Source organism: Triturus cristatus, chromosome 9 (assembly GCF_964204655.1).
Source record: "Triturus cristatus chromosome 9, aTriCri1.1, whole genome shotgun sequence".
NCBI classification, from domain to species: domain Eukaryota; kingdom Metazoa; phylum Chordata; class Amphibia; order Caudata; family Salamandridae; genus Triturus; species Triturus cristatus.
Genome location: NC_140592.1, coordinates 921,145,133 through 921,173,089, shown reverse-complemented (window position 1 = coordinate 921,173,089; position 27,957 = coordinate 921,145,133). Strand labels below are relative to the sequence as shown.

Here is a 27,957-nt window from a genome sequence, read left to right as displayed (position 1 = left end):
AAACGTCCAATGTTTTTAAGCTCAAATGGGCTTTACTTGATCTGTTTCCTGTCTACAATCTTCTCTTTTTCAATGTAACTCAAAGGGGAAAATCAATACCCCAGTTTTATTTCAAAATCCCCCTCTTACCAAGTTCAAAATGTTCGCAAGTATGGTACATTGGATCATGGTAGGCAGGAGGAATTGGGGTAGGGACTTGGACTCGGATAACAGAGGACAGGAGGGACATTGAGAGGTGCACCAAACTGACCCTACAGGGCAGGCATCAGGGTTTGCAGCAGCACAATACACCACACAGGGCATGCGGGACGGGAGTGCAGCACAACAATCCATAGAAAGCAATAGGGAGGGGACAGGACCATGCACATGGACAACAGACAACAGAGGGGAAAGAGGCAATGGTAGCTAGCTGACCATAATGGACAGACAGGAGAGAAAGCTGCAGCATAACAGACCATAAAGGGCAGGAGGGACGAATCAGGGGCATTACAATGGAACTGACAAGCCAGGAGGGAGGGAATAGGGGTCTGCACATGGAAACAGAGGGCTGGGGGCAAGGGGGCAGGGCAGGAGCAGCAAGATGACCATGGAGGTCAGGCAGGATGGGCACTAGAAACAAGACACACCATGGAGAGCAACAGTGAAACTATGATGGCATACACACAGCTCGCTGACCACACAGGGAAGGTGGGGGGGCCATGGCAGCACAGAATGTCATGCATGGCAAGCAGGAGGGTTAGCGGCAGCACAATGGCTATGATGGGCAAGAAGGAGGGTGCAGGGGCATGCACAAAGGACCATGGAGGATAGAAGGGAGGGTCAGGACCTGAGCACAGACAAGAGAGTTCAGGGGAAGGGGCCTCACAACAGACCGCGCGGGGCAGGCAGGAGGAGCAGTTGCAGCACAACAGACCAGGGAGGGCAGAAGGGTGTGGCAGTAAAATGGACTATGGAGGACAGGAGGAAGGGGATAGGGGCATGGCATGTGGACAGGCAGGGTGGAGGTGGCAGGGACAGATTACAGTCATCTGACAATGCTAGGCAGGTGGTAGGGGAGTGGCAGCTCAACAGAACACTCAGAGTAGATAGGAGTGGCAGGTCCATGGAACATGGTGTTCAAAAAGGATGGAGCAGGGGCATGCACAAAGACATCGGAGGGCAGGGGGAAGGAGAATAGGGGCAGCAAGCAAAGCACAGAGGCTAAGCAGGAGGTCAATGATGGGCCATAGAATTGGGCAATGGAGGGCAGGATGAGTGGACTGGGACATCATGCTAAATGCAGGGCAGTGGCAGCACATCAGACCATGCATGGCAGGAGGGGGGAGGCTAGTCCATGGATTCAGACAACAGAGGATAGGGAGGAGGTGGATGGGGCAGCAAGCTAACTGTTCATAGAAAGTGGGTATTAAGAACTTTATTGTTTTTAAAATGTGTGTCTGTGCGAACTACTTAAAATATGAACAAGTATGCAGCATAATCTCACTTTTCTTCAGGAACAAGAGGACGTTTGGGACTGTGACTCCAGGCTCACTTGGCATAAACATCCCCTGACCCTCCACCCCCATCGCAAAATGTAATGCCCGTGAAAAGGGTAGGTGGACGCAGTGTTATATAGAACATAGTCCTGAGAGCACGATTGAAAATGAAAACTAGATATAGTATATGGTATAAACTATGCACCAAAAAGTGTGATATAAGATGAACCGGGGCTTGAAATATAATATGCAATACATTGTGCGCAATGCGCAATGACAGATTCATTGGAGAGCGCGAGATAGCACAGGCACTAGCGCTTGCTATGTGATATGCGCCTTGGAGTGTAATATGCACAGGGCAGTGTTGTGTAACCTAAGTAGTCTCTAAAGTTGTAATATAAAATATGTGCTGGGTAGTGTAACATTGCATATGCACTGTGACAACGATATGGATCCCAGATTGTAATATGTATGGCATAGCGCTGTGCTTTATAACATAGGCATCGAGGAAGGCACGTTAGATGGGGCAATATAACCCGTGCGAAGGCAAGTGTGGCATGACATATTCACGGGGTGGTGTTACAGTGCACATATGAAATATGTGTCTTTATGAAAAATAAATATTTGTAATATATGTATAGCTAAAGATTAATGGAAGAAGACATGGGTAAATAAGTGTCTAAATACAGTGATGTAATATCTGACGTCATCAGCAGAGGATTGCGGTCGCGTGAGTTATAGTTGCCTGCACTAACTATAATGGGGGACTTTCATTGGTTTTTTACGAGTGAAATGTCCAGCAAACTATAACATGTGTGAAACCTATGGTTTTTTAAGTGACTATATATATATATATATATATATATATATATATATATATATATATATATATATATATATATATATATATATATATATATATATATATACACATACACACAAGGTCCTAACTATCTACTGGCGACCGCCAGTAGATTATATATATACTCTGCTCTATAGATAGATAGATTGATGGAAGAACCACAAAAGACACAACCAACACAAATTGACAATTTTCTTCATAAATGATTTATTTTGAGAATTTTGAAACAGTATTGGTCATTTAGGCCTTTATCGTGCTTGGTTTTGCCCAGTGAACTTGGGACTTCTTCTGGTACTCTCTTATTAAATATAGAAGTTTCATTTCAGACATCGAGCTATTATTACTTTTAATAATAGGAAGATCAACATTTCTGATACTGAAAAGCAACTTAGGTGTAGTGTAAATATGTTTAAAATGCTTTTGTGGAAGTAGTTTTACAAAATTGTAAATAATAGAGGAATATGAACATCTAAATACATTTCCATTGGGACTCTCTGCAAGACAAATATCTTGTTTCAGGTCCGTGGTAGATCTCCAATTCTTCTAAACATGGGTATAGGTAATGGCTGTGATCTTTATAAAACATTGTCCGGAGTTGGAGATAGAAGAATGCTGTGCAACATAATACTTTCAGGGTGGATGGTAGCCACACTCACTGTTCTGTTGGATTGACCACCCTGCCTATGAACAGTATGGAGTTCAGTACTTCTTCTATGATCATGAAGATGAATGGACGGTCCACTCTTATAGTAGTGGGCAACGCATGGCCTATTATTTCTGAACCTGTGACGACTGAAGCCTCAGTTCCTTTCTCATTCACTTCAATCACTGCTCTTTGTGTAACCTGAAGGACAAGGGAAAATAATTTCAAAGTTAGTTAATGACATTCTCAAACATTTTACTGTAACTGTTTTAGGGCTTTTATCAGGTAAGTAGTTTTGTGTAAGCAGTTATAGGATGTGTCTGTGTTTTTAACAGTCTCGTGCAAACTGATCAGTGGTATTTGAATTTTTGGGGGTTAAAAGCTGTTGGAAGTATTTTCGTTTTCTGCACACAAGGATACAAAGGAAAGTACATTAACTGGTGACCTGGGAAATTCTTAAATAATAAAACACTAAAGATTCAGAGCCTTATTTACAAGTCCCTTGCGCCACTTTTCTGTCACTTTTAACATGGGAAAAGTGATGTACGGGTGGCGCAAGGGGCATGTAAACAAGCCCCTCAGTCAGGATCCTAAACCGTCCAGATTTTTAAGGGAGTCCATAAGAATATCTCAGTGACAATTTTCCCCCTCACATGCTCTTCTCTGTGCACAACTATCTGCCAGGGCAGCAATGTGAACCCTTTCGAACCCTGTTGGAAGGAATGACAGAAAGCGGATTCCCAAAGAAACATGATTGCTCACTTACGGAGCTAAACAGCAATAGCATTCGATATGTATGAGTAGGCAAGTGAAATGTAGGTTGTGCGTTCTCAACTGAAGTGCTTCCTCCGGTACTTTGATGTGATGCACGAAAGAGAAGTAGTGCCTCCTCTTAAGCAAAACTTCTCAGCACTTTGAAGAGCCAGCTCTGCTCGAAGATGAGCATAATGGGCATAAATCATACCTCCAGCTATTCTCTTTTCTGCAATCCACAAAAAGCCACCATCTATTAATGCAATTTGGCTACATTATGTACTCAACTACGGACATAGAGCAGATTTGAAATCACCATCCATACTAGAATAGTTTACCTCATGCATTTCAAAATGAAACTGAATACACATCTATTCAGAGAGCACCCACACCTGCACAAGTACCTGCAAATCACCAGATGTAAGGGATCTTAGGTCATCCCACTGGGTTTCTCATGTTGTTCAGTGCTCTGTTGTTCCTTGGCCATATTTCTGCTATGCCAGTACCTCTACATACTATATACAAGGCATATGAATATGGCAAACAACTGCAATATGTGGGAGGATGTTTATCTTTCAACAATCATGGTGCAAAATATAACTAAAACCCGACACAACTTTCATTTCTTCTTGTTGCTTGAATCATGGCTTCTGATTCCTCTTTCAAGGCAACCAAAATTCAGTGGCGCTCCAAGGATTGGATTTAAATTGGTAGGATAGAGTCCTATAAGCAGGGATGACAATGAAGATGCCGGCAACCTATGACTGATGCGAGAGTTGCCTTCTATTTCAACCGATATAAATCTTGTGACACTAAAGACAAATGATACCACAGTACGAGTGGTTACTCCCATTTGGTCACTACCAATTTAAATCTGATCCTTGGAGCACAACTGAATTTCAGTTGCTGTTTCTTATGGTCCTGGAATACACAGACAGGTTCCTTATTATTCAGGGTCATCAATACACACAAGAATCTATGTCCTGAAGATGGTCTTATAGATGTCTTCACACCAAAGACCGAAACATCATCATTTTTTACACATTTTCCTTGTTAACAACCTGTCAGGAATCGTTCATTGTACTGTCGATGATGTTTTACCTGTCAATCAATTTGTGAAATGGGCAAGGGCATAAGTGTATCATGTTAAAAGATCTATATTAAAGAGGGTTCATTTCAGACTTATTTTACCTTCATGTGACAATCCATACCCTTTTTAGAATATAACCGTTTTTATCAATTTTAATCTGATCAAGTATACATCTGTGTTGAATTGTATATCTTTGTTGAATTTTGTTCATTTTTGCGTTTTGATTTGCTGGATAATTATCAATTTATTTTTACATTGGTTGTGAAGAAGCCATTATTTAGGGCTCTAGACAATTCATGTTTTGAAAATGTAAAAAGTTTAGATCTTGAAAAGAATCCCTTGAGGGCATCTTTACCCTACTTGTACATTACCAAAGCCTCCAAAGGTCTATTGGGTTGCCCATTTTGTGTTTGGTAAATTTAGAAAGTTAGCATTTTCCTACTTAAATCAACTGCATCTTTCTGCCAGTGTCCAGGGACACTTGACTGTGAATTTCTCCTTTGGTGTGTTAAGTATTCCTTCTGGACATGGTAACACTAGAGCCTAGGGTGTGGAACAGGGTGTTCCTCTCCTGAGCAGGATGGCCTGGGGATTGTACTCAGCCCTTCTTGAGCTTCAATGAAAACCTGATGCCCCTGCATTCCAGGCATTTGAAGTTGCCTGCTCTGTCACTGGTAATTGCAGCTGACACCTGGACCTGCCTGCACTGTGTTACCTGAGCCAAACCCAGGAAAGGCAATTGTTATACAAAGGGGGCATCTCCTACCCACAGGCAACCACTGACTCTGAGAATGGCACACACGGAACCTCTCACCACAATGTTCCTGGGCCTGTGGAAGATTCAGAAGAAGAACTACCTCAAGAAGGAAGACTGAACCTTCTTCCCTTGAACCCAGGATCCCCAGAAGTGGCTCGAAAAGTCAGTTGACTTAGCTCCTATTTGAGCTACAAGGACACAACAAGCTTCAGGAGGTAGTCCCTGCAGCTGTCCAGCCAGCACCAAGTAGACCTGCTGCTAGCTGCTGGAATGAGTTCTGTTCTCCAAGAGGAGCCCCCCAGGTCCTGGACCCTTGGCTGGCATCAAATTGCATCCCTCTTGCTTCAAATCTGTGCTACAGTAGAACATTCAGAAGTTTGGGGTTCTTTACAACTGCAAGTGGGCTTCTAATGTCGGCAACGATTAGCGCTCCTCCTGGCAATGTGAAGCTACAGAGGCGACCTGCTTCTCACACTCACAATGACCTACTTATGACCACCGCCAGTGCGAAGCTCCAGATGGGGCTTTTCAATTGGACTTAGACTCAGAAAAGGTAAACTCTTCACCGGGATGAACCCAATGCCTGTATCCAACCTGTGCTTTATTGCGCTCAGCATGAACTTGTGACTTTGACCCAGTTCAGCACGACCAGTCAATTGCTGTGGTGTTTTGTGCTTATTGGTGCTTTTTTCATCTGAAGCCTTTCCAAATTCTTGGGTTCTACATATTGGAGTTTTGTCAATTTGGTGTCATTTTAGTTATAAAAATGTACTTTCTTTTTCTAAATTGGTTTGGGAATTTTCTTGTGTTGTGTTTACACTTTATTTCTGTTTTAGTGCTTTATAAAATACTTTACACATTACCTGTAAGTTAAGCCTGACTGCTTTTGTGCCAAGCTAACAGACGGTTAGGTACAGGTTTATTTAGTGAGTTTGTGTTTCACCAGAACAAGGATTGTGTCACAACCCTCGCAACTAATAGCCCAAATCCTTACACATAGTACCCAGGACTCAAAACATCAAATTTTTGGCAGCGGCTGCTGGTCTTTTTATTGCAAATCCCAATTGTTTTATCTAATTAAGGATTTAGGGCCTCATTTAGAGTTTGGCGGACAGGAAATTCATCCACAAAACTGGTGGAGTTCCCTGCCCACCAAACTGACAATCCACCCACTCTATTTAGAGTTGAGCAGGCCATCATGTTTTCTCTTGAGGTGCCCTTGCTGGCTCTTCCAGCAGAAACCTTACACCAATGGCCAAAAGACGTGGGGCTATTGTTGTGGGTACTATTTAGAGTGAATGATCTGACATACTTTTTTTTCTGTTTGGGACCGCCACAGGAAGCCTTGTTTTCCCGAGCAGAGGAACAGAAAAATGACCCCCATACCATTGGAAGCAATTCCCAGGGTGCTAGGTTCATGAGTATTTTGTTTTACTTAATCAAACTCCTCTCTTGGGAGTTTTTTTTACTGAAAAATTGCATGAAACATGGAGGTCACTGACCAAACCTATAGTGGCTTCAGAGGAACCACCAAAGCATGCAAATCTCCATTAGGGGACGTATTGCACATTATCATTGTTTGCGCCCAGTGCACCTTTCAAAAGGGCGCAAATAATGATAATGTGACCTATTCTGGTGAATGCACTGCCCCCAGGGCAGCTGGGAACTCGCGCTTCCCCAGGGGCAGAGCATTCATGTGAAAACATGGAGCAGCTACTCTGTGTTTTCACTGTGCAGGTGGCACCCGTCTGCACTTTCAAAGTGGATTAGAGATCCTCTTGCAGGTGGGTGCATTCAATGACTGCGCCTGCCAGCAAGGGGATGTCTAGGGGGTCCATGGGACCCCAATTACCCCCTGCAGAGGGCTGCTCTCATGGGGCGCACTGACAGTGGCCAGCTTTTAAATAGTGCACCTCCTGCAGGCTTCTTTGACTCTGGGCCCCTGTCTGTAATATGGTGCGGGCGCAGAGTCAAAGTAATTCCCTCATTTGCATAGGGCACGCCCTTATGGAAATGAGAGAACACCCCCTGAAGGTAGCGCTGTCGCATTAAGTGTGCCAGCCCTAACGGTATTATAGAAGGGGACGCACAAGCCTTTGCATCCCCTTCTATAATACCAAAGTGCCCCGGGGGGTGCGCCAAGTGGGCGCAAAGTCCTGTTGTGCCCTGGGGCACCTTCTGTAATACAGCCCCAGGATAGCAGAGATTTCTAAATATGATGGAATACCCTGGCAGAGGTGGGCTGCCCATCACACTCTAAAGGAGGCCCTAAATAACTATTTTATGAAATATGAATTGTTGATTCTAAAGTCTGCACATGCACAATACCACAAGTCTCTTTCTGGATAAAATCCAGGAAAGGTGCAGCTGCAAAAAGTTCCTTTTGCTCCAGGGCACAGATGAATCTGGCATTGGTCTGGTGGTTTGAGAGTACCATCCCCCAGGTAGAGCCTGTTCTTAGGCAGGGTTGGCATTACAAGGGCTACTGCTAGGCAAAGGTGGGCAAGATTAGTCGAGAGATGTTGGCGCGCATTGCACATGCCAAACCCGGATTACATTGCCCACCATTCTCTAGCCCAGATCAAATCAGCCATGTTGAGACATGTGGGTGGTGGTCTGATAAAAAAAACAAATTGCTGACCTCCTTAGTACCACTCCCTGGCTCCGGCATCTGGGTGCTGATCAAGGAGGCCCCAGTGATGAAGTATGTTTCCCAGGATGAGTGCACAGTAGCATCCTTTTTTAGAAAACACCACGATGGAGGTGAATGAAGTCTTTTTGGTTTAGTTGGCTGCATAGGATACAGTTTGACACCCATCATAAGCAGCCAGACTCAAGCAGCTATGGTTGTCCTCAGCTGCCATCTCTGAACACTTTAGCTGCCATCTCTAATGATCACTGCTGCTCACAAAAATACCTTTTAACCTTATTTGGCACAGCTGTAAATTTGGGGAACCAGGCAAGATGGTAAGGCTAGATGAAAAAATTATATGTAACTCTGCTGCCAGCTGTCATTTATTGCCAATAATTAAGCAGGATGATCTTGAGGTACAGAAACGCGTTTTGCTGAGTGGACGTGCGAGAAGGTAAGTTTTGAATTTCTTGTTTTTTTGCCACTGCCCTGCATTACACAACCATGGGCTTAGTCAAAAAGGACACATTTCTCTTTTATAAATGTAGTGAATACCAGAAAAATTAGGTGAATGCCTAGTGTGTACAACAACAACAAGCAATAATATATTTCATTGTAGCATCTGCGGCAAAAAATAGCAAAAGCAGCAATTAAATAACTGCAGCCACAGAGCAGTCGACCTCTAAGGCACAGCGAATGGACGCTTAAGCAGCGATGATGAGGAAGGAATGCTGATGGGGAAAAGAAGAAGAAAGAAGTACCTGAATTGGATAAGAGCAGTAACAGGACACCAATGAATCAATTAATCACCAACTAATGACAGATGGCTGAGACAATAAAACACAGAAAACGCACCTACCGCCGTGACCAATGATTATATAATGTATCACCAAGCTCTAGAAAGAAATATGCTTGAGTTTGAGGGAATAGCCACCACAAACCATCTATCAAAGAAACTTCCGATCATCACCTAAAGTAGCCGCCAGTGTACTTCCTCTAAGCAGGAGGAAGAGGAGAGGTGAACAAATGGTACCTGAGACTTGACAAACATTTAATTTATGAAGTTTGAAATATGTCAAAACAACATAGAAACACAACTGCATACATTTATGTAGCAAAGAAAATTGACTAGTGAGCCCTGAAGAAGTTCTTAAAGAGTGAAACTCGTTGGCTACAATCAAATTGTTTTAAATGAAGGTCTAATAAAGGATTGAAACTGCCGGCCTATGGACCATCTTTTAATATATTGAATGTGGAAGAACCACAGAATTATGCGATTTGGAACAACTTCACACTTATGGAGAATTAATGTCATTGGACATTGTTAATATAAACACATGAAGAGTGCTAAGTATTGTTAATTGAAAGCAATTACCCAGTATGTGGTCCATGCTCCATCAAAGAGACACAAACACAAAGAAGAAAGTGAAACCAACATGCACTGACAAATAGGAATGACAACAAAGCCAACCAAGTATTGGGTGGGCTCTAAACCATTTTAAAGGTTTTTCAAGTAACAACAGACTTGCAAGTGACAGTGCATGCAATACCTAAAAATTATGATTACAGGCTCTCTAATGGCAAGGAAAATTGACAATGAAGTGATCTATGAATGTTAACGTTTTTAATCTCATCAAGTAATTAAGTATGTGTACCATGCTAAAATTTATTTATTACACCATTACCTTTCTGTCACTTCCAAACATCATTCTGAGAAGACAGAAGTGTTTTAGTGGGCCTAAGCTATATCATACAAATTATTTGATAGTTCTTGTCACTAAAATAGCTCCATCTGTTGTTCAGAAGGCGAAGAGAGCAGCTAAACATGGAAAGATTACAAATACCTTTTTCCTCCTGGAACAAGAAAGTTTCCTTGACCCACTTTCAATATTCACATGTACCCCTTAGGATAAATAAAAAAATAACACTAGAAATATTCCATAAATGCTTGGAAAACATAAAACAAATAGTGAGGCAAATGTAGCCTTGAAGCACAAGGGCACATTGTTGTCTTTCTTTGAAACAAATGAAGCTGACTCTGAAATGCTAACTCTTGCACCCTGCGATTATTGCTCCACGCAAAATATAGGGTCAGTTTCTAAGATAAAGCAACCCTCAACAAACAACATAGTCATTGAGGTTAAATACATTCATAAGTCTAATTTAAGTATTCCATCCATCACTCGTCTGCATAGCTCAGTGTGGCACCTTAAGTGCAACGGGTATGCCCAGACATGGGTCCCAAGCTCACTGTGGCACTGGGACTTAGCCGCACCTGACTGATGAGGCCCAATTAGCAGGAAACCAATTTTGGGTTGTTAATATTCCTGTAGAGAGAGGACCTGGTTTGGCAGTTTGGTCTGCACTGTTCCTATTATAGCAGAGTGAAGACTAATTTGTTTATCGTTTGGTCCAATCGGAGGTGGTAAGGTAGGCAAAGAAACACTAGACTGGGATGCTGCCCAAGTAATTTGTTGTTGCTGAGATTGTTTCAAGCATTCCACCCATCAATTTTTTGTATTCCTCAGTTTCTAAGTTGAAGCAACCCAACACAATGCACAACATAATACTTGTAAAGAAACAGAAACGCTTAAACACAAAAGGGATTGAATAGCCAGTACATTAATTGCTTCTAGGTTTTTTTCAAACAATAAAAAAGGAAGAAGAGATTAATTAAGGTTTTTGGGGTAAATATCAGTCTGATAAGGCTTTCAATGGGAAAGAATAGACACCACATCTACCTGGCATCCAGTCTACCTGCTCGAAAATTATGTAGGGAGAGTGTCAGTTCATTAGATAAAATCCCTCAACCAATCAGGTACATCCGTGTCCCCATTCTGCTTTTGAGTGGGTAGTCGAGTCAGAACTACTGGAAACTAGTTTCTTGTAAAGAGAAGAAAGTGAGACTAAAAAGGGAGAACTATAAAAAAAAATAGCTTTATAGAACAGGTAATAGTGGCCCTTGGAATGACGGTAATGAAAGGAGATTGCAAGCAAACATAACTGGCATGGACCACGCCAATAGGTCTGTCTATGGATGCCAACTTTTTGCTTTGATAATATCTGAACGCTTTTTGCAAACCTATACCAGATGACTACTTTTTCTATTAAATTGCAAGAGCAAAAAAACACCACTCATGCTGTTTGTTGTAGTGGTTGGAACAAAGTACTAATGATGCACTAGCAGGCCAATGGGATTCACAGAGCTGGCTGAAAGTCCCTATAAGTATATTAAATGTATATGTACTTTCATTAAGATCAAACGGTCTTGCCTGTTCCCAGTCCTGGGGACTAAAGCATGTGGTCCAGTTACATAATCTCACTTTGCAGCCAGCTTTAACAAATATTGCAACTCCTATGGTAGTGAGAAATTTGAATCGGAAGGGTAGACAATTAACAAAATCATAAAAATGAAAGCTTGAGAAAAATCTGCAGGAACTGAATGAGATACACCCATCATTTATACCTACGTTACACCAATCCCCGCACCCTCCAAACTATTGCTGTGATGTGTGTTCATGGGGTGAAGTATAGGCAAATACATACTGACTGTAAATTATCTTTTTTATCGGAGATAAATCATCATCATTGGTACAATATTTCTCCGCTCAGATTGGTCTATTTTCTTAATTAATGCTTTGTTGATTTGCATTAAAACATGATGCAACAAATCATTTTCCATACACTGACTATGTGAAACTTAACCTACTGGGTTCTTTTCTATTTGTCTATTTTTGAGGACTCATGGTGATCAATAACAACGTACCTCAGAAAGCCTCATATTCCTCTGGTCTGTTAACCCTGTCAGGTTCGCACTGCCAGAAAAAAGATCCTGTATCCCCAACTCTTGAAGTAAATTGCCCATCTCATACCTATGGTCGAGGGTGAACTTGGGAAAAAAGAGATTTGTTTTTCTGTGAAAGAAAATAAATATATCACATTATGTTTCGATTTGACCTTCCAGCAGTTCAACATAAAACACTTTGCGATTTTGCTCACATTTACAAAACATTACCCTGTTTTCAAGGAATAGTACAATTGGCTCTCTTTTGCCATCAAGCCAAAAAGTGACAGTTGTCCTACCTCAGAAGTGATGTCACTTCTGTTACTAGGACTTCCGCGGCCCACGGGGGCCCTCCCCAGAATTGCTGCCACTTCCAAGGGGGGTTACATGACTGTGTTGGGACACCTGTGTTGTGACATCACCCTGGTGATGTGCCAGTCACGTGCCCATAGTCCTACCAAATTGTTAGGGCGTTGTCACAACAGGCACGGGGTCCTTGCCCTGTGTCTAGGACATTGTCACAGGCACAATTGCAGCACTCTTGGGGTGCACTGTCTGGAAGTCTCTAGCAAAACAAGCCCAGGCATGTTCTGGCAATTGCAGGCATGAGTCAGCTTGAGTCTCAACACGCTCTGTGCATGTTTTGGTAGATACACCCTGTTTATTATACGTCTTTTAGAGGGGGGGTCAGTGGGGAGTGTCAAATAGGGACAAATTGATTCATTTGTATTATAATAATAATAATCCTCTTTATTCGGTTTTTACAGATTGTAAAACCATAAAAGAAACATTTCAAAAATACAAGTACACAGTGAAACAAAAGTCATAATAAGAAGTAAAATTTACACAAATGCGAAGTCGGGTATATTACAAACAAGGACTCTTATGATTTCATTACAATATCTGGGAGTAGATCCAGCGTAAATTTTACAAATTTTTCCTATGCTTTATAATACATTTTAAAAAGTTAAGGCCAAGATAACAAACCAGTTCAGATTCTAGCAATTGGAGACGTAGCATGGCAGGGCGACATTGTCTAAGTCCCCATCGCCTTAGTAAGTAGCCAAACCTTCCTATGTGGATGATGGAATTTACAAAACAATATTGTATGTAAATCAGACTGTATTGATTCCTCATCACAAGGACAGGTAGGGAGAATTAAATCCCACCTATTTGTCTCAGGAAAAGATACTAGTCTATAGAAAAGATCCAATCTGAATATTGTCAATAACATTCTATCATAGGTACTGATCTGTAATGTTAGATAGGGCTGGATAAAATAAGTGAACTGAATCATGTTGGCATGAAGGACCGAGGATTTTGTCGACTCAGATGTCAACCTCAGGGACTCTAAATGGATCAGAGCCAATTGTTTCAACGCTCGCTTAGATACTTCGATAATATCTTTAGGTTTAAGGTAATATTTCTCCAATCCGAGATCCTTGAAGAAATTTCTAATATACCGAAGCCATTTTATTTTTAGAGATTGATCAAGGATCATTGAGTCTGCCACAATTTCCTGGGTTAAAGCATTTTTGTCAGAGGACCAAATACGCTGCCAAAGCAATAGTGGTTGAATCTTTAATAGATCCTCTAAGCAAGGGATTCCAAGTTCCAAGTGGGAGGCGTAAATTGAAGTACTACACGGTGTTGCTAAAAGGAATCTGAGGAAAGTGTTTTCGGCCACCTGAAGGGCACTAACATCTACATATCCCCAGACTCCCGCCCCATACAGTGCAATCGCCTGACACTTGGCTATGTAGATTTTTAATAACTCCACTGGGGGCCTTCTCCCTAGTCTCTGAGAAAAACTCATCAAGGACGTTATGGCTCTTTTGAAAAGATGGCATCTAGCCTCTACTGCTGGCCTCCAATTAAGTCTTTCGTCAATCATGATACCCAGGTAGAAGTACTGAGCGGTTGCCTCAAGTTTTTGGTCTTTGAGGTAGATGTTCTTTAGTCGTTTTTTCCCGCTGCCTGCTACCATGACGAACGTTTTTTTAACATTTACTTGTAAGTCCAACCCACCCATAAAGTCGACATATCTATTCAAGGACTTCTGCAATTCTCGCGAGGTACGCGCCAAGATGACAGCATCATCTGCATAGAGCAGAGCGGGAATCAAGCGCTGTTTTACTCGTGGAAGATCCTGAGCCCCCCTCAACATCTCCTCCTCTAAACCGTTTGTATACAGAGAGAAGAGGAAGGGGGCCAGGACACACCCCTGCCTGACTCCACGCTCTACTCCAAAAGGTGCTGTCAGCTCCCCCCTCATACCAAAACGCACCCTTGCTGATGCATTTGAATATAGCTCTCTTAAGAAGTCTAAAAGAGGGGGGTCCACTCCCATATGGGCCAAAATCCTCCAGAGTTTTGCGTGTGAAACGCAATCTAAAGCAGCGGACAGGTCTACATAGACCATGTATACCGTGTCCTTTTTTGCTTTGAGATATTTGCCCACTATCAAACTAAGATTGAGGGCCTGCTCTACCGTTCCAAACCCCTCCCGAAATCCAAATTGGAGATCTGAAATAATGTCTCCCTCCTCAGCCCACAGCCGGAGTCGTTCAAGCACGACTCTACCAACGACCTTGCCCAGGGAATCTAGTAAAGAAATAGGACGGTAACATTTGACGTCCTGGCGATCACCCTTTTTAAAAATTGGGACCATGATCGATTTGGTCCAGGATTTTATCAGACCCAGCTTCGCAGCTGCGGTGCATACTCTAGTAAGGATAGGGGACCAGAGATCCAGATTGAATTTAAAAAGGTCCACTGGATCCCCATCTTGGCCTGGGGCTTTCCCACTTTTACTTACTTCCAAGGCCGCTACAACTTCAGTAATGTCAAAGTACAGGGAGATTGGGTATACAACTGTTGGGAGTGAGGATTCTATCCCTACCGATGTTACTGTATTTTTGAAGATCTTGGAAAAGTGGGACACCCAGATATCTTCTTCTATAGCCACTTCTATCTTTGGACCATGTTTATCTAATAAGTAGGGGGATTTAACAGTTCGCCAAAAAGCGACACTGTTTTTGGAGACGGCACTGGTATGTAGATCGTCCCATAATTTCTGTTTTAATTCTTTGATTCTTTGCTTACGTGCCCTTCCATATTGGTGTCTCAGAGATTGGATCTGCTCCAGGTCTCTATCTGTTTTCTTCAGAGCCTCCTTTAACTTAGTTAGGGCCATAGTGCAGCTATGATTAAAACACCCTTTAGTAGTTGAATTTGAGGTATTTGGAATTACTGTGAGAAGTCCCTTAATTTTCTCTAATATTTGTGAGAAATTATTTAGGACTTCTTCATCTGGTTCTCTTAAATCCAAACACTTGGTTATGTTTGTGTATGCCTCTTTTACCAATTTTCCAGTAATTTCTTCCGGATTTATCATCCCCCATTTTAGTGTATATCCATTTTGCCTTCCTAGCTCTAGGTTGTTCTGTGCGAGGGTTTTCGCTATAGCAACAGTTGGAGGTTGAAAATGAGTTACATAAAGCTCCATCCTGAGAGCAGAATGATCGCTTAGAGTGTTTGTCAGGACCTCAAAAGACCTAACTCGGGGCAACAGTCCCGTTGACAAGAGGATGTAATCTACTGTCGTTTTGTAGCCCCTACCCACATATGTTGGTTGCAGGAAGTTTGAACCTAGACTTGGCTCATTAGCGATTACAAGTTCCAGGTCTAGTAGGACATTATTCATTGCAGTCCCCCCCCTTGCTATGAACAAAATGCATAAGGGGAACATCATGTTCATCCACTATCCCACATCGATTTTTTCCAACATGTGGGCAAGGATGTAAATTCAGATCTCCTCCCCATAGGAGATGGACTACCCCTTTTCCTGTCCTTAGATTATGGGTTAACTTCTCCTTGATGTTAGAGAGAAGGGTCAAAAATTGGTCCTCTTCTAAGTTATTATAAAGGTTAAGCAAGAGGATAGACTCTTTTTTTTTAAACGCAAAGGAGAATAATTGGAAATGTGAGTCGGAAGCAACTACATATACTTTTAGGAGATTAACTGTATTTGCGATGTATGTAGTCAGCCCCCCCTTAGGTCTGCCTACACCATTACCCAGAGCAGAGGTAAAAAATGTTTTATAACCCGGGAGGTGGAGCTCCGTCATGGACCATGTCTCCTGTAGGTACATCATTTTACCCGGCTCCAAGAAATTTGCGGCCGTCCCATCCTCAATTTTGGAACGAAGACCCGCTACGTTCCAAAAGAGGATAGGTAAGGGCTGCAGTTCTGTATTGGTCACAGCTTCATTTACTAAGCGAATCGTTTTTTCCTTGGGCATTGGATGACGTATCTTAGAATTAGTGGTTTCTGTATTGGTCACAGCTTCATTTACTAAGCGAATCGTTTTTACCTTGGGCGTTGGATGACGTATCTTAGAATTAGTGGTTTCTGTCATCACTAGTGGTCAGTCGACCAATTCAAGGACGCTGAACCTATTCGCCGTCGGAATACTGGACCAGGCGTCCCTTTGGGGCGGCTCTCTATGTGCCGTCCTCTGGGTACGGGTGCCCCATTCATCCCGTCCTCCTCCCCAATGTCGTGGCACCGGTGAATACCAGGGACCATCGTAATCGCAATAGCGAGGACCCGCTACTTGCCATTGATTGGGATATTTCCCATGATGTGAGGCTGCTACTTCCCAGGGGCGATCGAAGTTGTTAGGAATCCCTTTACAAAGCCTAGAAGGATAAAAAAAGTAGAGTCTCCTAGTTCCCATTTCTCCATTAACATTCGAGAACTCCCAAGAGCAAATATAATTTACCACACTGGGGTCTTCGAATGTAATCAGAATGCAGTCTCCTGGTATTGTTTTCCTACTGTTTCCCACCCAGGGAGTCCTGCGTACCATCAGAATCCTACAAGTCCAACTTGCTGGAAAAGGGCGATTAGTGTTTAACCAGTATTGGACCTTATTTTTCAATGACCATGTAGGTTCTGCGTTATGATCCTCTATCTCGGGGACACCTGTCATAACAACTACAAAAGGACTTGCTTCTGGCGGCAGATCGACAGCCAAACTAATTTCAGAAGGTTTCCTTGTATCGCCTCTATTAGTTTCGGGCACCACAGTTTTTGGGACAGATTTTTTTGAGGACAGAGTTTTGGTTTTAGGCACCAATTTTTTAGGTGCCGAAATTTTCGGGACTGGGGTTTTTACTGTCAGGGCATTACCCTGAGGTGAGGTTATAGTAACTTTAATGGAAGGTTCCACTGCTCTGTTGGTGTTTCGTGCTTTAGAAGGTGGTAGTTTAGATGTTACTTTTAAAGGTAAGATTTCAGATACTTTGTTTTGTCTACATGATGTCTTTTGAGGGGGCGTCTTAATTCCTCCCCTTTTTTGGTCCCCGTGCGCTTGCTTAGATTTCGTAATATTGACAAGGTTCGATAGCTGGTGCTCTATCTGTGTCAGTCTTACTTCGAGTGGAGCGAGGGAAGATTTTAGGAGATCTGCGATGTTATTTATCAGTTGTGAATTTTCATTATCCCTTATTGTTTTACTAGATGGTGAATACATAGGGACTTCCTCACTAATAAGATCTAAAATATCATGTGAGGACTGATTTATCATCGCAGAATCGACTCACTGTTCTGCACTAGGAGGTACGATCTCTTCCCCACTGCGCTGGTCGCTAATCTCACGGGGGTAAGATTTTTTGAGTTGTTCTTTCGTTTCCTTATAGCGCCCTCCCTCCTCCCTCTTGTTTGCCTTAATTCATCCGTTGTTAGTTGGGGAATCATCTCTGGTGTCCTTTCTAAGTCTAGACTTAACTGGAAATCAGAAAGATGGGAGGCCGACAGGTCGACATTGTTTGGTAGGCTACGCCTACCCTCACAGAGCGACCGACACCCAGTAATGCTGGACGTTTCCGGGGTTTTTGCGTCCCTTAAGTTACCAATAGATGATCTTTTAGCCAACGCTAAGTCCAAAGACACCCTGCCTTCTATTAAACTGATACTTTGATCAATAAATGTGTTTGCCTTGACAATAAAATCGTCCATAGGGCCTAAAAGCTTGCCCCCACCCCCTTTTACTTTAGTTTTGTTTCCTCTAGTTAGAACCATATTTCCTAGAGGCCAGTACAGATAGGTAGCGACTTATGTACACAGATTATCAAAGATACTCAGTCTTTGGAAACATACGTACGCAGTGGTAATAAAATAACAGTACATGTAGTTATAAATAAACAGTACACAGGGAATGAAAAAATTTAGGGGAATGGCCCGGTCCGGTCTCTTCCGTCCTCGAACGGGCCACCCTTTGCCCGGGCTTAGCCCCGGGCGCACCCGTGCGCTCCCGCGCAGCGGGGGAGTCATGTCTTGAAATAGGGAAATACGTGGGCAGGGGGGGGCGTGGCGTCCAGGGAGAGCAGCCCAGGTGTAGCCAGTTGGGCTCGCAGGGACTCCTGAACAAAGGAGTCCCCTGCTGCTCGCAGCCCTGGCCAAATGCACTCACCCCAAGTCAGAGGCGACCCCTTCTAGCAGCTCCTACGAGGTTCCAACACGCTGCGGGACCCGCGCAGCGGGTCCGGCGAGTTGCTGATGAAGGAACGGCAAAAAGAGTCACAGGGCAGTCCGGCGTCAATCCAGGAGGCGATAAGAATCCCAAAGGTAGAAAGTAGATGGTGCGCTTTTACTCCCGTGTGTGCAGGGGGGCGTGGCATCCAGGGAGAGCAGCCCAGGTGTAGCCAGTTGGGCTCGCAGGGACTCCTGGACAATGGAGTCCCCTGCTGCTCGCAGCCCTGGCCAAATGCACTCACCCCAAGTCAGAGGCGACCCCTTCTAGCAGCTCCTACGAGGTTCCAACACGCTGCGAGACCCGCGCAGCGGGTCCGGCGAGTTGCTGATGAAGGAACGGCAAAAAGAGTCACAGGGCAGTCCGGCGTCAATCCTGGAGGCGATAAGAATCCCAAAGGTAGAAAGTAGATGGTGCACTTTTACTCCCGTGTGTGCAGGGGGGCGTGGCGTCCAGGGAGAGCAGCCCAGGTGTAGCCTGTTGGGCTCGCAGGGACTCCTGGACAATGGAGTCCCCTGCTGCTCGCAGCCCTGGCCAAATGCACTCACCCCAAGTCAGAGGCGACCCCTTCTAGCAGCTTCTACAATGTTCCAACACGCTGCGGGACCCGCGCAGCGGGTCCGGCGAGTTACTGATGAAGGAACGGCAAAAAGAGTCACAGGGCAGTCCGGCGTCAATCCAGGAGGCGATAAGAATCCCAAAGGTAGAAAGTAGATGGTGCGCTTTTACTCCCGTGTGTGCGGGGGGGCGTGGCATCCAGGGAGAGCAGCCCAGGTGTAGCCAGTTGGGCTCGCAGGGACTCCTGGACAATGGAGTCCCCTGCTGCTCACAGCCCTGGCCAAATGCACTCACCCCAAGTCAGAGGCGACCCCTTCTAGCAGCTCCTACGAGGTTCCAACACGCTGCAGGACCCGCGCAGCGGGTGCGGCGAGTTGCTGATGAAGGAACGGCAAAAAGAGTCACAGGGCAGTCCGGCGTCAATCCGGGAGGCGATAAGAATCATTTGTATTATGTAGTATAGCTGCCTGTCCCCGGGGCTTGGGCAAAACAGAGCCACCAGTGGTGGGGGGCGAAATCTCTATAGATGGCTTTAGAACGAGTGGTGTTAGGAGACAAGAGGGGTGAGAAATGAATGGTAGAGAGAGAGATAAATAAATAGAAAATGAATAGAAAAAAGAAATAGGTCTGTCTGTCGAAGAGCCAGGGCGTGAAGAAAATGTCACCGCAGTGACAGCTTTTATAACTCCCAGAGCCAGGACACTTCTCCGGCTCCTAAGCTACATGTCTGAGTCCTTGATGAGACAGATAGGGGCTCCTCAATGAGATGCATAGAAAATATTCACAGACGGAACCCCCCAGCTGTGCTATCTCCCAAAGCCATCTGTCTTATTTTAGGCGGCACATAGTTGACTTAAACAGGTCTTTTGTTAGAAACGTCTAGACAAATACATAATAGAATCAAGACTGATATGAAATGGAACCCAAACGCAGATGGGCCTCACTTTGAGGAGGGGTGAGTAGGATCCACCTTGTCAACAAAACACAAGCATTTTGACTTAACTTTTGTATAAAACGTCTAGACAAAATTCATAGAGCTGGAGTGGCTTTGGAGGTGTGGAAAACTGCGCAAATGTAGCAATCTCTACTAAGAATAGAATGACGCCCCCCCTAAATCAGTCAGAAAATGCTTATTTTAAGTCAGTGAATAGAGGGGCTTCCTGATGAACATGGAGAAAAGCTTTTGTGCTGTATTGCTGTGAGCACTCAGGCAACATTGGACCAGTTCTTCTGTAGGTAAAAAAAAAGGAATGTTTTTTATCTTTTACAAGGTTTTTACCCTTCAGTGTATTGCACTACACAGTGTCTGCTTTTTTTACGGTTTAAAAAATCGTGTGCTTTTAAAAAAAGAAAAAGTTACAATAAATTTGTGTTAGCTTGAATCTCATAGTTGTGAAAATCTGAAAGTGTTACACTACCCCCAAAGCCGATTGCCGCACCGTGCAGGGCACAATCTGAGTGTGTTTATGTGTGTGTGTACAAATTCATGCACCTCTTAAAGAAGGTTTGAAAATGTTTTTTCTTTATAAAAAGAAAAAGTTGCAATCAAGTTTGTGTCAGCTTGAAGTGCTTAGGGGTACAAATATAGTTAGGGTTACAGCCCCCCAAAGCAGATTGCCTCACCGTGCAGAATAAAATATTTTATTGTATTTGTAGAGTGCAACATTCATCCCGGAGGACATCATGGCACTAGGATAGCATGCAATGCGGCGTAAGAGTCAGGGTGTTTGATTGCGTCGTAGTTTTTCTTTTTTAGCTAATGACTAATTGGCTCAGTATCTGGGAAACAGGAGGATTTTTAGCTTCTTTCTAAAATGCAGGTGTAGTCTGTCAGGTGTAGGTCAAGTGGGAGGCCATTCCACATGATGGCAGCTGACTTGGAAAGGAGCGGTCTCCCATCCTGACTCTGGTGGTGCGTTTGACTTTTGCCAGGGCCTGATGACGTGATCTCAGTTTCCGTGAAGGGACGTGGAATGCGATTTTGTCTCGCAGAATGTGCGGGCCTATATTATGCAAGGTTTTGTGGGCATAGCAGAGGAGCTTGAAATTGGCTCTTTGTCGCACCGGCAGCCAATGTAGCTCCTTCATGCTATCGGAGGCTAAGCTGTATCTGGTTTTGTTACAGATCAGTCTAGCAGCTACGTTTTGGAATACCTCCAGGCGAAAAAAAAAGGTAGTCGGACATGCCCACATAAAGTGCATTTCCGTAGTCCAGTCCACTTAAAAAGAGGGCCTCGGTGACTGTCTTCCGGCAATTCACAGGAATCCAAGGAAAAATTCTTCAGAACAGTTTCAGCGTCAAAAAACCTTTCCCACATAGCGTGCGAAAGTGGTCCTGCAAGGTTAGAGCATCATCAAATAGGATGCCCAGATTTTTTGCAATGCGCTTTGGTTCAGGGGCGGTTCACAGCACTTGGGCCACCAGCTGGTGTCCCAGATTGAGTATGCCCCTCCAGAGAGCAAGATCTCAAATTTTCCAGCATTTAGCATGAGGCAGTGATCTGTCATCCAAGTTGCGACTTCGGTGAGGCAGTTAATTAGGTTGCTCTTAGTGTCAGTGTTAGCAAATCTGTTATCCAGAGGGATCAGTAGTTGCGTATCATCTGCATATGAGCAGATGTCAAAGCCCCATTTCCTACCGATGTTTGCTAGGTAGGACACATATACATTATAAAGAGTGGGGCTTAGGTAGGCTCCCTGTGGGACTCCATGTTTGATGCTTTTTAGAGTGGATGAGTAAGGACCCATTTGAATTTTTTTCGGTTCTGTTTTCCAGAAAGGATACGCACCGCAAGAGGGTTTTTTAATGTAATCCTTTCTCGTGGAGAATTTGTAGTAAATTGTTATAAGATGCGGTGTCGAAAGCTGCCGTGAGGTCCAGAAGGATCAGTGCTACGGGTCTGCCTTGATCCACTAGTGATCTGACATTTTCGGCTACGGCGAGTAGCATGTCCTCGGTGCTGTTATTGATTCTAAAATCAGTCTCGGAGGGGTCTAGTAGGTTGTTGGTTTCGAGGAAAGTGGCGAGTTGTCTATTTACCAATCTCTCCAAGACTTTGGATAGATATGGTAGCTATGAGATTGGTTGGTAGTTTGCTGGATCATACATTTCTAAGCCTGATTTTTTTTAGTAGAGGAAAGACCACTGTGTCCTTCCATATTGCGGGAAAGGAGGCTAGCTCTAGGGACTGATTAAAGATTTTGGTGACATGGGGACATAAAGCTGATACTAGTCTGGAAAAAATGAAGTGTGGGCAGGGATCGAGTGGTGAGCCTGCCTTAACCTCGGTCATAGCTTTAGCTACCTGCTCTTCTGGGAGGGGGGTCAGAGTGGCCAGATGGACCTGAGCCAGGGGATGAGGAGCAGGGCTGGACTGGTCGTAGCGGGCACCGGGCAATCCCCGGTGCGCTGCACAGGTGGGGGGCGCTTTTGGGCCCCTGGGGGCCGTTTTTGTTACAGGGCCGTTTTTGCAAAGAGCTCGGCGGCACCCCCAACCCCCTGCGGGAGGGGGGGGGGCCGAGCTCTTTGCCAGGGCCGGTATTGGTTCCCAGTCCGGCCTTGATGAGGAGTCATGGTTTCCCAGTCTGCATTGTCTACCTTGGGCTGATTGTTAAAGGATGCATAGATTTTGGTCACTTTGTCAGTGAAAAAGTTGTTTAGTAACACACAGTTGTCTATTGTGGATTGGGACAGATTGGTGGGTTTGCAGAGGTCACGAATTACTTATAAAGTTCTTTGGATTAGTTGACATTGCCTTCGATCCTTTCTATATAATAATTTTTCTTTGCATTTTGATATGATAACTTTTCTGCTCGTTTAGGTAGCTCTCTCTGTCCTTGCCATCCTTTGACAGTCTCCATTTGTGCTCATGGGTTCTACACTTTCTTTTCATCAGTTTTAATTCTAGTGAGTACCACTTTTTGGATCTCAGTTTATTGTTGGGTTTAATAATTACTTTAGGAGCGCACTGATCAAGTGCTTTCTCAGTCTCTTTTTGCAGTTGTTCAGCTTCTACTTGAACGGAGTTAGTGTGGGGCGTGTCAGGATTATAGTGAGAGAAATGTGAGGCAAACAGGTCAGGGGTGATTCAGTTCCAGGCTCTCTTCACCGATTGAGTTTCTGTTTTTACATGGAGTGGTTTAGCTGGAAGGCTGACGGAAAAGGAGATTAGGGAGTGGTTGGTTCAAAGCAGTGGTCTGATGTCATGAACCTTAATCGTTTTGATGTTAGAGAATAGAAGATCCAGTGTGTGTCCATCCATATGGGTTGGTCCTTTGATACACTGATCTAATTGGATTATTGCCATGTCATTTTCCAGCTATTCGGCCCCCGGGTTGGTGAAGTTTTCAAAATGGATATTGAAGTCACCGATGTTTAGAAACTGTTTCTGTTTAAGAGGGAGAAGTTGTAGTAGGAAGTTTGCGCTAAGATCAGGATGGTGGGCTGTAGGCTTTAGACACCGAGAAGGCTAGAATCTCATGTGTGCCTGCCTGGATAACTGTCTCAGGGACACAGGTAAGGTATTCTTTAAATAAAATGGCTGTACCTCCTCCCTTCTGCCCTTTTCTATCCAGTTTTAATAGTTTGTAGCCCGGTGGTAGAGCTAAGACAATATCAGGGGTGTTGTTATCATCTAACCATGTTTCGGTAATAAATGCCAAATCTGGGTTTAGGTCGTCTAAGGTTTCCCATATCTCGAGACTGTGTCTTGGTATTGACCTGGAGTTAAAATAAATACAGTGTAGGGATAGGTAGTTGGAGTTGATATCTTTCTCAGTATGGGGGAGTACATGTAACTTGGCAACCCCATTTACAGTGGCGGCAGGAAAATGGGCCTTCCAGCTCGATGGAAGATGCTTTCACACAGCGCATGCTGGGATTATGTCTGTCTGCCAAGTTTAAGAGCGTGCCCCTTGAGTAAGTGTGAATTGGTGTTTGGATTGGCATCAGAGGACCAGGGTTTCTGGTCCCTGGGTCCATTCGGGCACGGTTGGGTGAAGACAGGCTTACCTTAGGCCCAACTTCGATGCGCCTGCGTGCGTCTGATGCGCGGCCGAGCCACGGCCCCGTTTTTGTACTGTGCTGTGGTTCGGATTGTAGCTCCTCCCCCAGCGCTGCTACTGGTGACTTCCAGTTTAGTGCAAGACCTACGTGGCAGTTTGCGTGCCCTCCCGCCCTCCTGATGCTGGTAGGCATACTTTTCCCACACAGATTCAAATTCAAGTACTATTTCAGCAGTACAATTTCTACAATTTATGCAGATAGTGCAAATGACGAAGAATGCTTTAAAAGGTGTGCAAAACGGTGCAGTTTTAAAACTGATAAAACTAATCTAGACAACCTGTGTGTGTGTGTGTATAGATTAATGCTCTGCATAAAGAAAGTTAGTTATGGGGGATGCTGTTACTGTTGTACCAGTGGGATGTAAAAGTGTAAATGGTGACAAGATAGCCCTTGGTTATCTCCTGTAATTATGAAAATATGTGTGTAAAACCACGCTCCTGCTCGCGTATGATGGGGATCCTATTAATGCAATGGCTACTTTTGCTAGCTGTATGGTGGCATTCCTAGATTGGTTAAAGGCTAACAGATTACAGTCCAATCCTGATAAGATGTAAGTCTTATTGTTTGCACAGGATCCTCTCTCTGGCTGGCTTGGAGCTTGGCCCGACAGTGTGCCCTGTTCATCCCCTCCAACTGCGGTGGCCAGAAATCTGGGTATGTTGTTTGATGACCAACTTTCTTTTGGAGCACAGGTCTCAGCAGTGGTGAAATCATGTTTCTGTATTTTTCGCATGTTTAAGAATTTTCTTCACCTGCTCCCCTTGAGGCCCAAATGACAGTGGTCAGGTCACTGATCTTGTCTAGGATAGATTATGCCAATGTTCTATACCTTGTTCGCCTGGACTATCTGATCCAGCAGCTACAGGCGATGCAGAATATGGCAGTCCGTTTACTATTTAAAATCCCGAAATTTACCTCAGTGTCCTTTTATCGGGATAAACTTCACTGGCTGCCAGTCCGTCATCATATTAAGTACAAAGCATTGACGTCAACACACCAAGCCCTTCACTATTGGGGTCTGATGTACCTAAATAAAGGCATTTAGGTATACTGCCCTGGGAGGCTTTTGTACCCCAGTTCTGCATGACTTATTGTGATTCCACGCTTTCAGAAACAACGGAGGGGAGGCTTCTCCTTCACTGTTAAAGCGGCAAGCTGTTGGAATAAAGTACCTGAATATCTGAGTGAGGTATTGAAGATCAGAAATAAAGTAGAAATAAAGGTGATCTGTTTGCAGGTTCTTTAATGTAGAAAGAATCCAAGAGACCCCATCCTTCAACATCCAAGAATAACTGACACAGCGCTCTACGTCAACGAGCTGAAACTCTCTCAGTGAAAAGACATCTACTGCGCAGTCTCCGCTGCGTTGCCTGGCAACTCCTCAGCGTTAGGCACAAGGGTTGTTTTACTGCGTCCTGAGTGCGAGGTGACTTGTGGATTATCCAAGAACTCCTAAGGTATTGTGGAGCGATTCAGTTACGTTGACAACGCTGATCTGCACAGCTTTACTGTTTTCTCAGCAGATCATTTCTTGTGTTTTAAACTGTTTCGTGACTTCCTTTTTGTTTTGGCCTACGCTAATCAAGTGATTCAGTTACTTTACAAACACGACCTTTTTTTTTAGTTGTGTATGAAAGAGAGGTTGGGTTGCCCTAATATTTTATTTTATCTTTTCTTGGGTTATTTGCTCCTTGTTATTTCTGCTTGCAGCCATGCAAAATGTTACTGCTCCTCCTTTCTTTCTATCTTCTCCTGGGGATCCAACCATTCCTTGGATTAAATGGAAAAAAGTTTTTGCAAATTACGCCAGGGTTTGTGGCACTTCTCTGAGTGCTGAGAGGAAGTCAGCTCTCTTTCTACATTGCCTGGGCTCTGAGGGCCAGGAAGTTTTTGAACACCTTCCAGATCTACCTGATGCAGACTCCCTCAATGAGTATGAAATCTGCATTAAGAAAATGGATTTACATTATCTACCAAAAATGAGCATGGTTTTAGAAAGATATCATTTTGGTAAGAGGGTTCAAAGGCATGATGAAACTGTGGAACAATATGTTACATCGTTGCGCAAACTAGCTTCCACTTGCTCGTTTGCTGGTAGCTTGGAGGAAAGACTTAGAGACCAACTCATGTTGGGTTCCTCGATTGAGAAGGCGAAAGATGCACTTTGGCAGAAAGATAATCCACCGCTGGAAGATGTTATCACTACTTTGAAAATGCACGAACACTCTAAAGCTTGTTCAGAAGCCATAAAAAAGGGGTCGGTCTCTGACAAAAGTGCTGACACGGATGTCAAAGAGATCAATATAAAACATAATGTGAATTCTGATAGTTTGGTTAAGTCTTCGGTACAATCTGGACAAAGTTCCTCTAAGATCTTACGTCAGAACTGGAATCCAAAATTCTCAGTAAAGTGCTTTAGGTGTGGAAATGCAGGACATGTGGCTAACTTTAAAGATTGTCCTGGGTGGAAAACTACATGTTCTATTTGTAAAAGAAAAGGGCATTTTTCTAAGTGTTGTAGGTCTAGCAAGAATACAAAAAAGGTGAATGAGGTAGACATCTATGAGCAAGATGAGGGCGATCTGATTGTATCACAAATTTACAGTCAGTCAGCAGATGGTCCTATAGAGAAGGTTTTGGTTAATGACAATCAGGTGGATATGTTGTTTGATTCCGGGGCCAAGATCACTTTAGTACCAAAAATTTTCTATGAAAAATACTTAATCAACAAAGTGAAGCTTTTTAAGCCTGATATTATTCCTAGAGGTTATGGTGGTCAGGTCATAAGCCTGTTGGGATATTTTATGGGAACAATAGATTACAAAGGGAGGATCACGGCTGGGAAGATTTATGTCTCAATGAAAGGGGACTCGTTAATCAGTTGGTCACACCAACGTGATCTTGGGGTTTATTTAGATCCCAACGAATCTCCTTCGGTGTGTTTGAGGGATCTATCCACTGTTGCTTCCATCTCTGATAACAGTGTATGGATAAGTAAGTTCCCTAAAGTGTTCGAAAAGAAACTAGGGTGTCTTAAAAAGTACGTGCACCTGATTAAACTAAAAAAAGATTCTATTCCCGTGGTGGCTAAGGTCAGGAATGTTCCTTTATTGGTAAGAGACAAAATGAAAGAGGAATTGAAAAAGTTGCTGGATAGTGAGGTCATTCAAGAAATTGAAGCCACAGAGTGGGTTTCTCCGGTTGTTATGGCCCAAAAGGCCAACGGAGAGGCCAGGTTATGTATTGATTTGAGAGAACTGAATAAAGCGGTAGTTGTAGATCATTACCCTCTTCCGAACATCACCGAAATGTTGTCATCGTTAGGTGAAGCCACACACTTTTCTACACTAGATTTATCTTCGGCCTACCATCAGGTCAGACTCCATCCCTCGTGCCAAGATTTGACTGCTTTCATCACGCCATTTGGCACTTTCAAATTTCTTAGAATGCCCTTTGGCTTAATATCGGCTGCATCGGTATTTCAAAGGGTGATGGAAAATGCTTTACGGGGTGTTAGTGGGGTCAAAATCTATCAGGATGACATCCTTGTGTACGGGTCCAGTTTGGGAGAACACAATGAAAGGGTAAATCAAGTTCTCTCTAGGTTGGAAGATTCTGGTCTCACTCTCAGGTTGGATAAGTGCAAATTTGATGTGAAGCAGATTGAGTACCTGGGTCATATGATTTCTGGCTCAGGAATTAAGCCAAAACCGTCTTTGGTAGAGGCCATTTGTAAGTTGAATTATCCTGCAAGTAGAGATGAACTCACAAAGTTTTTAGGGATGGCAGAGTTCTATAA

General features: G+C 43.7%; 1 protein-coding gene across 2 annotated transcripts in view; it reads right to left on the bottom strand.

Moving 5' to 3' along the window:
• Positions 1 to 2,526: 2,526 nt before the first annotated feature.
• Positions 2,527 to 27,957, bottom strand: part of SERPINA10 (serpin family A member 10) — a 97,707-nt gene continuing 72,276 nt past the window's right edge. For both annotated transcript variants that reach the window (XM_085626468.1, XM_085626469.1), the window contains exons 5-6: positions 11,979 to 12,126; positions 2,527 to 3,181 (exon numbers count right to left, since the gene is read on the bottom strand). In XM_085626468.1, the coding sequence (XP_085482594.1) occupies positions 2,990 to 3,181; positions 11,979 to 12,126 (340 nt within the window). In that variant the 3' untranslated portion in view covers positions 2,527 to 2,989. The remainder of the gene's footprint in view (positions 3,182 to 11,978; positions 12,127 to 27,957) is intronic.